This window comes from Lagenorhynchus albirostris, chromosome X (genome assembly GCF_949774975.1).
Source record: "Lagenorhynchus albirostris chromosome X, mLagAlb1.1, whole genome shotgun sequence".
NCBI lineage: Eukaryota > Metazoa > Chordata > Mammalia > Artiodactyla > Delphinidae > Lagenorhynchus > Lagenorhynchus albirostris.
In genome coordinates, this window is record NC_083116.1 from 60,523,968 (window position 1) to 60,536,951 (window position 12,984).

At 33.2% G+C, this 12,984-nt stretch overlaps 1 protein-coding gene across 1 annotated transcript; it reads right to left on the minus strand.

The window, feature by feature from the left end:
- Positions 1 to 512: 512 nt before the first annotated feature.
- On the minus strand, positions 513 to 8,097 carry CYLC1 (cylicin 1). The gene is given in 9 exon segments (XM_060137303.1): positions 513 to 656; positions 658 to 936; positions 938 to 1,046; positions 1,048 to 1,636; positions 1,639 to 2,045; positions 3,279 to 3,313; positions 6,222 to 6,292; positions 7,912 to 7,952; positions 8,066 to 8,097. Coding segments are annotated over 9 exon segments (1,707 nt in total).
- Between the last annotated feature and the right edge of the window lie 4,887 nt (positions 8,098 to 12,984).

A 12,984-nucleotide genomic window follows, 5' to 3' on the forward strand; every position in this document is an offset into this window, starting at 1 on the left:
TTATCAGTAAGAAAGACCGCTCATAAAGGTATGGATTAAATAATTAAATATGGTTTTTGCATATCTGAATCCTAGTATACTATGTTTCTATCTTGCTGTGTCTGAATTTGGTTGAGTTTTTACTATATGCAACAACTGCCTAGGAAATGTCTTTATTTCTCACTAAAATCTGTCCTTTAGAATTTTTAGTCATTTTCCTTTTGGTTCTTTCATAAATATAGAACAGTTAATCACTTTTGTAATATGACTTTTTAAAAATAATTATAAATATTTTCTTAAATCACAAGCCAGTTCTCTCTGCTCCAGTCTAAATATTATTTTTAACTTTTTGATATTTGTTTTGCAAATCTTTTGAGTCCTTTGGAAGTACCCTTCATCTTTCTCATCTGTGAGCCCCAAACTTGTCAGTATTCCAGGAAAATGGAACTATTCTTCAGAGAACATATAAACTCAAAATTTAAAACTATCTTTCATTTTTAATCCAATTTTCTCTAAAAATAAAACAGGAGTAATCATACCAAAGGAGCATATCTTGGTTTTGGAGGTGGAGGAGGATTCTGGCACCCACAGAGACGTTTGGCCTTAGGTGATGGCAGTAAAGTCTCACAAGGAAGTAGTGGTGGTCTTTCTCTTGATGGAGGAACTCTACCTGTACCTACTTTTTTTCCCTTTTTCTTTGAATGTAGTCCTTTTGGATGGCATTTTGAAATTTCTCTTTGGTTCCAGTGCTTCCTTCTTTGAATCTGTAGATGTGGCATCTGATTCATCAACTATCCTTTTAGGCCTAAGTTTATATAGTGACTCTTCAGATTCAGCATCTGAACTTTTCAATGTTTCAGGCTTCTTTAGGTTTTTCTCGGAAGACACATCAGATTCAGCATCACTAGACACTAGGTCCTTCTTTGCATCCTTCTTTTTTGCATCTTTTTTGAATCTTTCTTAACCTTCTTTTAATCCTCTTGTCCGTCTTTGATTCCCAATCAGACTTGGTTTCAGTAGACTCTTCAGACTTCATTGCAGACTTCCTTTTGTCATCTTTCTTTGAATTTTTTACCCATTTTTGTATCCCCTTCAGATTCAGAATCAGCATCAGTAGACACAATATCCTTCTTGGCATCCTTTTCCTTGTCATCTTTCTTTGAATTTTTCTTTGCATCTTTTGAATCTACAGATTCTTCTGCATCCTTCTGGCCATATTTTTTGTCATCTTTCTTTGAATCTTTCTTTGCATCCTTTGAGTTTCCAGATTCTGCATCAGTAGACTCTGTGTCCTTCTTTGCACCCTTCTTGCTGTCTTTCATTGCACTTTTCTTATCTTTCTTCTCATCTTTCTTTGCATCTTTTGAATCTTCAGATTCAGCTTCAGAGCCCTTCCCCTTTGTATCCTTTTTTGCATCCTTCTTTGGAAGCTTTTTAAAATTATTCTGTGAGTAGTTATTTAACCACATATCAAATTCCATGGGTTCAGCACCAGACTCCTCTAAATACATCATTAAATCCATATTTGAACTACTTTTTGAGCAAATCTCTGATTTGGCATCACGATTGTTCTTTCAGCTCCTATAATACTTCTTTGTACATATGGATTCAAAATCCATCTCCCTGGAATCCTTTGAATATCTCTTATCTTTTTTTTATCCTTTATTGAGACTGACTTAGAAACTTTGGATTCTGGGTTTGCTTCTGAATTGGACTTTGACTTCTTAGATAGTTGACTTTCATGTGATGATTTTGATGGAGTTTTAACTGCTTTATTTCCTCTTTTAGGTTTCTCATTATTTACTGTTTTCTTGGATTCTAAAGTTGTTTTGTGTGGGCCTATAGCTTTCTTGGAAACTTTCTTCAAATTTATTCCTTTTTTGTCATCTTTGGACTTTTTAGATTCTGCCTTTTTAGAATGAGTGATAAGAGTATAAGAATGTCTGAGTGAAGCCTGTCTCCTGATAGTTAAATTAATAGATGACCTTTGAAATGTTTTTCTTAATGAATGTATTATCCATATATGAGCTGGCTTCTGAGCTTCATCTAAATTTCTTTTGTCATGTCTATGAAAAAAATTTGGTGAGAATAATGATGTGTTTTTTGAATTAGTTATATCTTGTTATATTGAAACATAAAAATAGTCTAGCTTTTAGATAACCATCTATTTAAATAGTTTTTTTTTTCCTTTTCAACATTCTATATGTGTTTGTGTGTGTATGTGAGATAACTCCACTTTGGAAATAAAATAAATTTAGGAGGAACCTTAGAATTTCCTCAGTGATTAATATTAGGATCAGAGCAGGCCCACATGATCCATGACATTTCAGGTCCTGTCCTCACAACTGATAATATGTTCTATTTGGACTCCTACAGGGGAGAGATCTTTTGGAACATTTAATGTACCCCTCAGCCCCAAGTCAGATCAGAAATAAGCTGATGCCCTTGAAGGTTGTTATGATAATTCTTATGATAGGCTACAATTTTATAGACTTCAGGTCTAGCTTGATTTCTACACCTACTTTCAAGGTCTCTGAACAGATTGAAAGCCTAAGATCCCTGCTGTGAAATACTGCCAAAAACAAAGACATAAAATAAAACAAATATTATATACACATTTCTTAGTGTAACAATAGTGTATATTTTTTACTCCAACCCAAACATTTCTCAAATCTGGTTGTCATAGTGGCCACATAGACTAATTTACATTTACTTCTTATACTCCTTCAGCTATCCATTAGGGATATCACCAGTCAGTGAAATTGTTATATGGAATTAAAGGAGGACAATGAAGAGAAGCATGAAACTTTGATCTCTACAGATGTAAAAATGACCATTGAATAAATTCATTGACTGTGACCCTGCTTTGGGAGATACTTTTAAAATATATTTTGATATCTGGGTGACCTCGGTAGGCTAGCTTTTCTTTTTGTTAGTTGATAGAATAACTTCACTTTATAAAAGCAGTAGAAAACGTGAATCTCCAAGTATCTAGTATTTGAATGCCAGATTAAAGAAAATGGAAAGGCCCTGAAACCTCATCAAGATGGGCTCCTCAAGTAGTGAAATTGAGACTGTGATTAAGAATCTTCCAACAAACAAAAGCCCAGGAACAGATGGCTTCACAGGCGAATTCTATCAAACATTTAGAGAAGAGCAAACACTTATCCTTCTCAAAATCTTCCATAATATAGCAGGGGGAGGAACACTCCCAAACTCATCCTACGAGGCCACCATAACCCTGATATGAAAACCAGACAAAGATGTCACAAAGAAAGAAAACTACAGGCCAATATCACTGACGAACATTGACGGAAATATGCTCAACAAAATACTAGCAAAGAGAATCCAACATCACATTAAAAGGATCATACACCATGATCAAGTGAGGTTTATTCCAGGAATGCAAGGATTTTTTCAATATATGCAAATCAATCAATGTAATACACCATATTAACAAATTGAAAGAGAAAAAACATATGATCATCTCAATAGATGCAAAAAAAGCACTTGACAAAATTCAAAAAACATTTATGATAAAAAACTTCCAGAAAGTAGGCATAAAAGGAACTTACCTCAACATAATAAAGGCCATATATGAAAAACCCACAGCCAACATCATTCTCAATGGTGAAAAACTGAAAACATTTTCACTAAGATCTGGAACAAGGCAAGATTTTCCTCTCTCAACACTATTATTCAACATAGTTTTGGAAGTTTTAGCCACAGTGATCAGACAAGAAAAAGAAATAAAAGGAATCCAAACTGGAAAAGAAGAAGTAAATCTGTCACTGTTTGCAGATGGCATGATACTAAACATAGAGAATCCTATAGATGCAACCAGGAAACTACTAGAGCTAATCAATGAATTTAGTAAAACAGCAGGATATAAAATTATGCACAGAACTCTCTTGCGTTCCTATACACTAATATTGAAAAATCTGAAAGAGAAATTAAGGAAACACTCATATTTATCATTGTAACAAAAAGAAGAAAAAACGTAGGAATAAACCTACCTAGGGAGAGAAAAGACCTGTATGCAGAAAACTATAAGACCCTGATGAAAGAAATTAAAGATAATACAAACAGATGGAGAGATACACCATGATCTTGGATTGGAAGTATCAACATGTGAAAGTGACTATACTATCGAAAGTAATCTACAGATTCAACGCAACCCTTATCAAACTACCAATGGCAGTTTTCACAGAAAGAAAACAAAATACTTCACAATTTTATGGAAATACAAAAGACCCTGAATAGCCAAAGCAATCTTGAGAGAGAAAAACGGATCTGGAGGAATCAGGCTCCCTGACTTCAGATTATACTGCAAAGCTACAATAATCAACACAGTATGGTACTGGCACAGAAAGAGAAATATAAATCAATGGAACAGGATAGAAAAGCAAGAGTTAAACCCATGCACATATGGTCACCTTATTTTGATAAAGGAGGCAAGAATATGCAGTGGAGAAAAGACAGCGTCTTCAATAAGTGGTGCTGGGAATACAGGACAGCTGCATGTAAAGAATGAAATTAGAATACTCCCTAACACCATACACAAAAATAAACTCAAAATGGATTAAAGACCTAAATGTAAGGCCAGAAACTATCAAACTCTTAGACAAAAACATAAGCAGAACACTCTATGGCATAAATCACAGCAAGATCCTTTTTGACCCATGTCCTAGAAAAGTGGAAATAAAAACAAAAATTAACAAATGGGACCTAATGAAATTTAAAAGCTTTTGCATATCAAAGGAAAACATAAACAAGACAGAAAGACAACCCTCAGAATGGGAGAAAATATTTGCAAGGAAGCAAGTGAGAAAGGATTAAGCTCCAAAATTTACAAGCAGCTCATGCAGCTGAATATAAAAAAAACAAACAACTCAATGCAAAATGGGCAGAAGACCTAAACAGACATTTCTCCAAAGAAGATATACAGATTGCCAACAAACACATGAAAGAATTCTCAACATCATAATCATTAGAGAAATGAAAATCAACACTACAATGAGATATCACCTCACAGTGTTCAGAATGGCGATCATCAAAAAATCTACAAACAATAAATGCTGCTGAGGTTGTGGAGAAAAGGGAACCCTCTTGCACTGTTGTTGGGAACGAAAATTGATACAGCCACTATGTAGAACAGTGTGGAAGTTCCTTAAAAAAGTAAAAATAGAACTACCATACAACCCAGCAATCCCACTACTGGACATATACTCTTAAAAAAACATAATTCAAGAAGAATCATGTACCACAATGTTCATTGCAACACTATTTACAATAGTCAGGACATGGAGCAACCTACATGTCCATCGACAGATGAATCAATAAAGAAGATGTGGAACATATATATAATGGAATATTACTCAGACATAAAAAGAAACGAAATTGAGTTATTTGTAGTGATGTGGATGCACCTAGAGTCTGTCATACAGAGTGAAGTAAACCAGAAAGAGAAAAAAAATACCATATGCTAACATATATACATGGAATCTAAAAAAAAAGAAAAATGGCTCTGCAAAACCTAGGTGCAGGACAGGAATAAAGACACAGACCTGGATAATGGACTTGAGGATACAGGGAGGGGGAAGGGTAAGCTGGGGTAAAGTGAGAGAGTGGCATTGACATATATACACTACCAATTGTAAAATAGATAGCTAGTGGGAAGCAGCTGCATATCACAGGGAGATCAGCTCGGTGCTTTGTGACCACCTAGAGGGGTGGGTTATGGAGGGTGGGAGGGAGATGCAAGAGGGAGGAAGTATAAGGATATATGTATATGTATAGCTGATTCACTTTGTTATAAAGCAGAAACTAACACAGCATTGTAAAGCAATTATGCTCCAATAAAGATGTTTAGAAAAAATTGTCTCCTCTTCTAAGACTCAAATTTTATATGTTGTTTTGTGGCCGGTTAAATTTTCCTGATAGATCCCTCCAGTTGCAACATTAGATTCTCCAGCTTACCTAGACTATGAGGTATATAATGCCTTTGAAATTGAGAACCACGTATAAATAAAGTTTAATCTGAAGTAGTTGGAGGCAATCTACTATACAGGGAGTTATAAATTTAGAAATATCTGCTTCCAATTGGTAGTAAAATTCAAATTTTATATATATATATAATTTATATTTATATATTGTCTCATCTTAAATTTCATAATAAATGACATTAATATTTACAAGAACTGCAGTTTGTGTTTCTGAAGGTCTTAATCTCTTTTTACTACCTGGCTGTGGTTGTTTGGGAAATGTAAAGTGAAGTATTGTTGATTCCATAATTTTCTGCTTGATTCCCTGACTGAAATAAGAGAGAATAATAGACAATTTGCAGTTAATAGCCAGACTTTCATCAGCCCTGAACTATTCTTGAGCAATAAATATATTAAGTTATCACTCAAAATATAGCTTTCCCCCCTGGAGTTTGTAGTTTATTTCATATTAGTTAGGAAAGATAAAAACTGATTTCTCCATTTAGCACCAAAATAACTTTAAAATGACATTGGTAATTTTATTTTCTAGATGAAACCAATTTTCACAGTTACATAAATCATAATAATTACAATAATACAATCAAACTGTAAGAAGGGAAAATAGAGAAAAATTCACTGTTTCCATCAAAACATCTCCATCAACTCAACTGTGTTGTTTTTTTTCTTTATGTCATTTTGGTTGGATTGCAGCAAATATAACGTCTTTTTTTATAATCCCAATAACAGCTAGCACAATCCCGAGAATAGTCAGTAAAACTCTCGATTCCTTAAACCTAAGTGCATCTTTTAGTTCTCCTCTGACCCCAATGACTTTGTGCTTTGTGACCAGCCAGAAGGGTTGGATAGGGAGGGTGGGCAGCAGGGAGACGCAAGAGGGAAGAGATATGGGGATATATACATATGTATAACTGATTCACCTTGTTATAAAGCAGAAACGAACACACCATTGTAAAGCAATTATACTCAGAAAGGGCATGTACACATTTGAGGGCACCAGAATAGAGTGATTAGGAGGATCAAACTATCTGGGAACTATCAAAAGAAGAGGTATTGAGATAATTCAGATACTTCTCCTGGAGATGAGGAGGTTAATGAGAGATGCGATCATTATACTCAAACATTTAAAGAGCTGGTATATACAAGAATGGTAGCAAAAGTAACAATAGGATTGCTGCAACTGCTAACACTTATACAGTGTTTACTATATGCTAGACTATGTTTTAAGCACTTTACATATATCAACTTATTAATCATCACAACCCTTTGAATTAGGTAATATAATTTATAATTGCCTCCATTTTACAGATATAGAAAAATAGAGCACTGAGAGAGGTTAAATTACTTGCCCCAAAATCATAAAGTAAGTAGAAGAGTTAAGATTCAAACACAGATAGTTTGGCTCCAGAATACATGCTCTTAATTACAATGTTAGAGATTTCACCTACATGTTTCATGAGGGAATAACTAGACCAATGGATAAACGTTGTAGCAGTGCAAGTGGATTTCAGCTCAATATATTAAGGAGAACTCTTCTATAGTTGTAGCTTTTCAACACCTGGAATATCCACTTTCATCTTTCTGACTATATTTTCCTTCTCTACTTTGAGTTTTGTAATGGTGAATTTTAAAAACAAGAAAACCTTTTGCAAATAAGTTTGACTTTTATAATTAGGAAGAACTAAATATTTCCTTTTAAAATAGCTAGTAGAAACCCACATCAAGTCCAGAAATACTTTAAACGCACACACACACACACACACACACACACACACACACACACACCAATATACATGATTCTCTTAAACTTTAGCAAAAATTCAGGGCATTTAAGCTTTATCACATTGAATGGAAGAGACTAGTCATTTTCCATAAAATTATTTTCAAATATAATCTAAATAATATTGAGCCCCAAAGACTAAATCCTTACTTGGTAAGGAATTATCATATGTTCTGATGTTTACTTCTCGTCTGTTAAAAAAAAGAAAATGTTTAATTGAATTTGTATTATGGCTAATAATAATAATGACTATTATTACTAAGATGCCTTTAATAGTAATGCTTTGAGAAATCTTGGAAAGTACTCATTTATTCTGGTAATAATTATACTGTCCATCGAGGATACACACGGTATAATTTATTTTTATTTTTATTGTTTAATTTTTATGGGCTATTTTTAAATTTTTTATGTTTTTAAAAAAATTATTTTATTTATTTTTAAATATTACTTCCTTATTAATTAAGGGGAACAGTAGGTTGTGACCACTGTTAATTCTGAGATTGTACTTATATACAGAAATACTTTAGAGCATGATTTTTTGACTGACCTAAGCCATCAAGTTTGTAAAAACAAACAAAAATAGGTCAAAATGATCAAATATATTTATATATGAGTCAAATTTATTTTCATTTCCTAAGTACAGCTTTGGTACCAGCACAAAGCCTGGTCCATATTCATCATTAAATAACTACTGACTTACTTAGAAAGATTTTGGAGACACTGAGTAATAAAAATATCTAGTCCAGTGGTTCTCAACTAGAGGTAAACATGATAATTAACTTGGACATTTTTAAAATGTAAACATGTCTGAGAACTGCTCCTGGACCCATGAAGCAGAATATCTGTGTGTGGCTTTATCAAGCCTGTATTTAAAAACTCTCCAAGTTATTTGGAAACTCAGTTGAAGTTAAGAATCACTGCTTTGAATTGTCTTGAAACAGGAAACTTCATAGATTTCTGAAATAGTCAAAGCTTGTGGTTTTGCTTTTACAAAATATAGATCAATTGTCTATTAGTTTGTGTTGAAACCATATTCATTCTATAGAGTAGCTAGAAGATTATATGGCCTGGGAGTTTGGAAATTTAACAGTTTGGAAGTCTGACATGCTGGCTGGATCACTGCTTTCACATCCTGGGAAAAATACTTTGCATCTGCATTGATTTTGACATTTCCTACAGTCTAAAGTAATTTTTTTCAAACTTTCTTTTGAGCACAACTCAATAATTGTGATGTGTGTATAATTCATATTCTACTGTAATAATATACCTTATAAATTATATATTAAGATAGAAAAATTTGATATGAAATAAAATATATAAATTAAAATTCTCATATCCTGTCCCTACAATCCAATGGATTGTCCTGCACATGCACCTCACTTTGGAAAACATTAGAAAGGGCAATCAAGGAACAGTGAGAAATGGGAAAATTCTGCCAACATGCTTGTCTTATATAGATGTGGGCTTAGTCTCAAATTATTGGAAATTCAAATATAGTTAAACCTCTGAAAAGTTTTATTCATTTCAAAATATACTTTTTTAGTGCTATAAATGATTATGTGTATATTCCTTTGGTACATAGGTGATCCGAATCTGTATCCTGACATAAAGGGAAAAATTAGTAATAGAAGCCAGAAGAGAATGGAAGGGTATATTTAAAATTCTAAAAAAAAAAAAAAACATGCAAATTTAAGATTCTTAACCCAGCAAAATTATTCTTCAAAAATGAACATAACTTGTTTCTCCATTCAACCGATGATAGACATTTAGGTTGCTTCCATCTCCGGGCTATTGGAAATAGAGCTGCAATGAACATTTTGGTACATGACTCTTTTTGAATTACGGTTTTCTCAGGGTATATGCCCAGTAGTGGCATTGCTGGGTTGTATGGTAGTTCTATTTGTAGTATTTTAAGGAACCTCCATATTGTTCTCCATAGTGGCTGTATCAATTTACATTCCCACCAGCAGTGCAAGAGTGTTCCCTTTTCTCCACACTCTCTCCAGCATTTATTGTTTCTAGATTTTTTGATGATGGCCATTCTGACTGGTGTGAGATGAAATCTTATTGTAGCTTTGATTTGCATTTCTCTAATGATTAATGATGTGGAGCATTCTTTCATGTGTTTGTTGGCAATCTGTATATCTTCTTTGGAGAAATATCTATTTAGGTCTTCTGCCCATTTTTGGATTGGGTTGCTTTTTTTTTCTTATTGAGCTGCATGAGCTGCTTGTAAATTTTGGAGATTAATCCTTTGTCAGTTGCTTCATTTGCAAATATTTTCTCCCATTCTGAGGGTTGTCTTTCTGTCTTGTTTATGGTTTCCTTTGCTGTGCAAAAGCTTTGCAGTTCCATTAGGTCCCATTTGTTTATTCCTGTTTTTATTTCCATTTCTCTAGGAGGTGGGTCAAAAAGGATCTTGCTGTGATTTATGTCATACAGTGTTCTGCCTATGATTTCCTCTAAGAGTTTGATAGTTTCTGGCCTTACATCTAGGACTTTAATCCATTTTGAGCTTATTTTTGTGTATGGTGTCAGGGAGTGTTCTAATCTCATAGATTAGAATCTCATTTTAAATCTCATTAAAAAATCTCATTTTACATGTACTTGTCCAGTTTTCCCAGCACCACTTATTGAAGAGGCTGTCTTTTCTCCACTGTATATTCTTGCCTCCTTTATCAAAGATAAGGTGACCATATGTGCATGGATTTATTCCTGGGCTTTCTATCTTGTTCCATTGTTGTACATTTCTGTTTTTGTGCCAGTACCATACTGTCTTGATTACTGTAGCTTTGTAGTATAGTCTGATGTCAGGGAGCGTGATTCCTCCAGCTCCATTTTTAGTTCTCAAGATTGCTCTGGCTATTCGGGGTCTTTTGTGTTTCCATAAATATTGTGAATTTTTTTGTTCTAGTTCTGTGAAAAATGTCAGTGGTAGTTTGATAGGCATTGCATTGAATCTGTAGATTGCTTTGGGTAGTACAGTCATTTTCACAATGTTGATTCTTCCAATCCAAGAACATGGTATATCTCTCCATCTATTTATATCATCTTTAAATTCTTTCATTAGTGTCTTATAATTTTCTGCATACAGGTAAAATAGAATATTACTCAGCTGTTAAAGGAAACGAAATTGAGTTATTTGTAGTGAGGTGGATGGACCTAGAGTTTGTCCTACAGAGTGAAGTAAGTCAGAAAGAGAAAAACAAATACCATAAGCTAACACATATATATGGAATCTAAGAAAAAAAATAAGGTCATGAAGAACCTAGGGGTAAGAAGGGAATAAAGACACAGACCTACTACAGCATGGACTTGAGGATATGGGGAGGGGGAACGGTAAGCTCTGACAAAGTGAGAGATTGGCATGGACGTATATACACTACCAAATGTAAAATAGATAGCTAGTGGGAAGCAGCTGCACAGCACAGGGAGATCAGCTAGGTGGTTTGTGACCACCTAGAAGGGTGGGGTAGGGAGGGTGGGAGGGGGGGAGATGAAGAGGGAAAAGATATGCGAACATATGTATATGTATAATTGATTCACTTTGTTATAAAGCAGAAACTAACACATTCTTGTAAAGCAGATATACTCCAATAAAGATGTTAAGAAAAAAAAAGAAGAAGCTTGCATTTCTGGGGAATGGTAAAAATACTAATTTGTGGTAAACATCAATAAATCAAAGGATTATGCTTTCATTTTTAAGCTAACCACAAAAGAATAATGAAAGGCATTTGCATAAAATAATAGAGAAGGAAATGTAAATAAAATGTTTTATTAACATAAAGGAAAGCAATAAAGGAGAAATAACAAAAAATATGGGACAAATAATAAACAAAAAATTAAATATTATATTTAAATCCAAACATAAAGTAACTACATTAAAAGCAAATGGAGTAAGATTAATAAGTTATAGAAATATTCTGTATAACATTGTGCCTATAGTTAACAATACAGTGTTTTACACACAAAAATTGGTAAGAGGATTGTTCTCATGTTAAGAAAAGTATATGGACTAAGTACACCACTTAAAAAATGAAAATGTCACAGGGGATTATAGGAGATACACCAAGAATATAAGGACACATAATGGTTAATTTTTTTTTAATGGAGAAGGGATACACTGTGCTCACCAATGGATAATAACCTCCAAATGTAAAATAGCTAGCTAGTGGGAAGCAGTCACATGGCACAGGGAGATCAGCTCGGTTCTTTGTGACCAGCTAGAAGGGTGGGATAGGGACGGTGAGAGGGAGGGAGACACAAGAGGGAAGAGATATGGGGATATATGTATATGTATAACTGATTCTCTTTGTTATAAAGCAGAAACTAACACACCATTGTAAAGCAATTATACTCCAATAAAAATGTTAAAAAAAAAAGCTCATGGAGCTAAACTAATTTAACTAAGTTAACTTTAAGATAAATAAAAATAAATGGGGACATTTTATAATGGTACAAAGCTCAATCCAATAAAAAGATGTAGTAATTCAAGATTTTTATGTACCCACTGACATAGTTTTAAAAAATATAAAACCAAAATTTTAAAAGGAAAAGTCATAATGTGCAAACTGACAATTATAGTTGGAGACTTTGGCATACTCATTTTAATAACTAATAGACCAAGAAGACAAAAATGTATCAGTAGAGATATAGAAAATTTGAATAATATAATTAATACAACTTGACATAGTATAAAGACTTTACAGCAAACAACTGCACAATATACATTTTTTTCAAGTTCACATGGAACAGTTAACAAAAGTGACAATAGACTAGGCAATAAGCAAGTCTCAATAAGTATCAAAGTACTGAAATCATATGGTATATGTTTTCTGATCACAGTTGAATAAATCTAGAAATCAGTGACAAAAAAATACTAAAAAATACCTAACAATTGGAAATTAATAATACAAACTATGGATTAAAGAATAACAAGGGAAACAAAAATATTTTGAACATTATTTTGAATAGCATAAAGAAAAATACAATAGTTAAATATCTGTGGGATATAAAAACTTATTAAAATCTTTATAACTTTAAATTTGTATATTAAAAAGAAGATAGGCTGAAAAATCAATGACTTAAATATCCATTTCATGAAACTAGAAACAAAACATCAGATTGAAGCCAATATATTTAAGAGGAAAAAAATAATAAAGACACCAACAGAAAAAATGAAAGAAAGCAAAAACTTTATGCCAATATATTTAAAAATTTAGA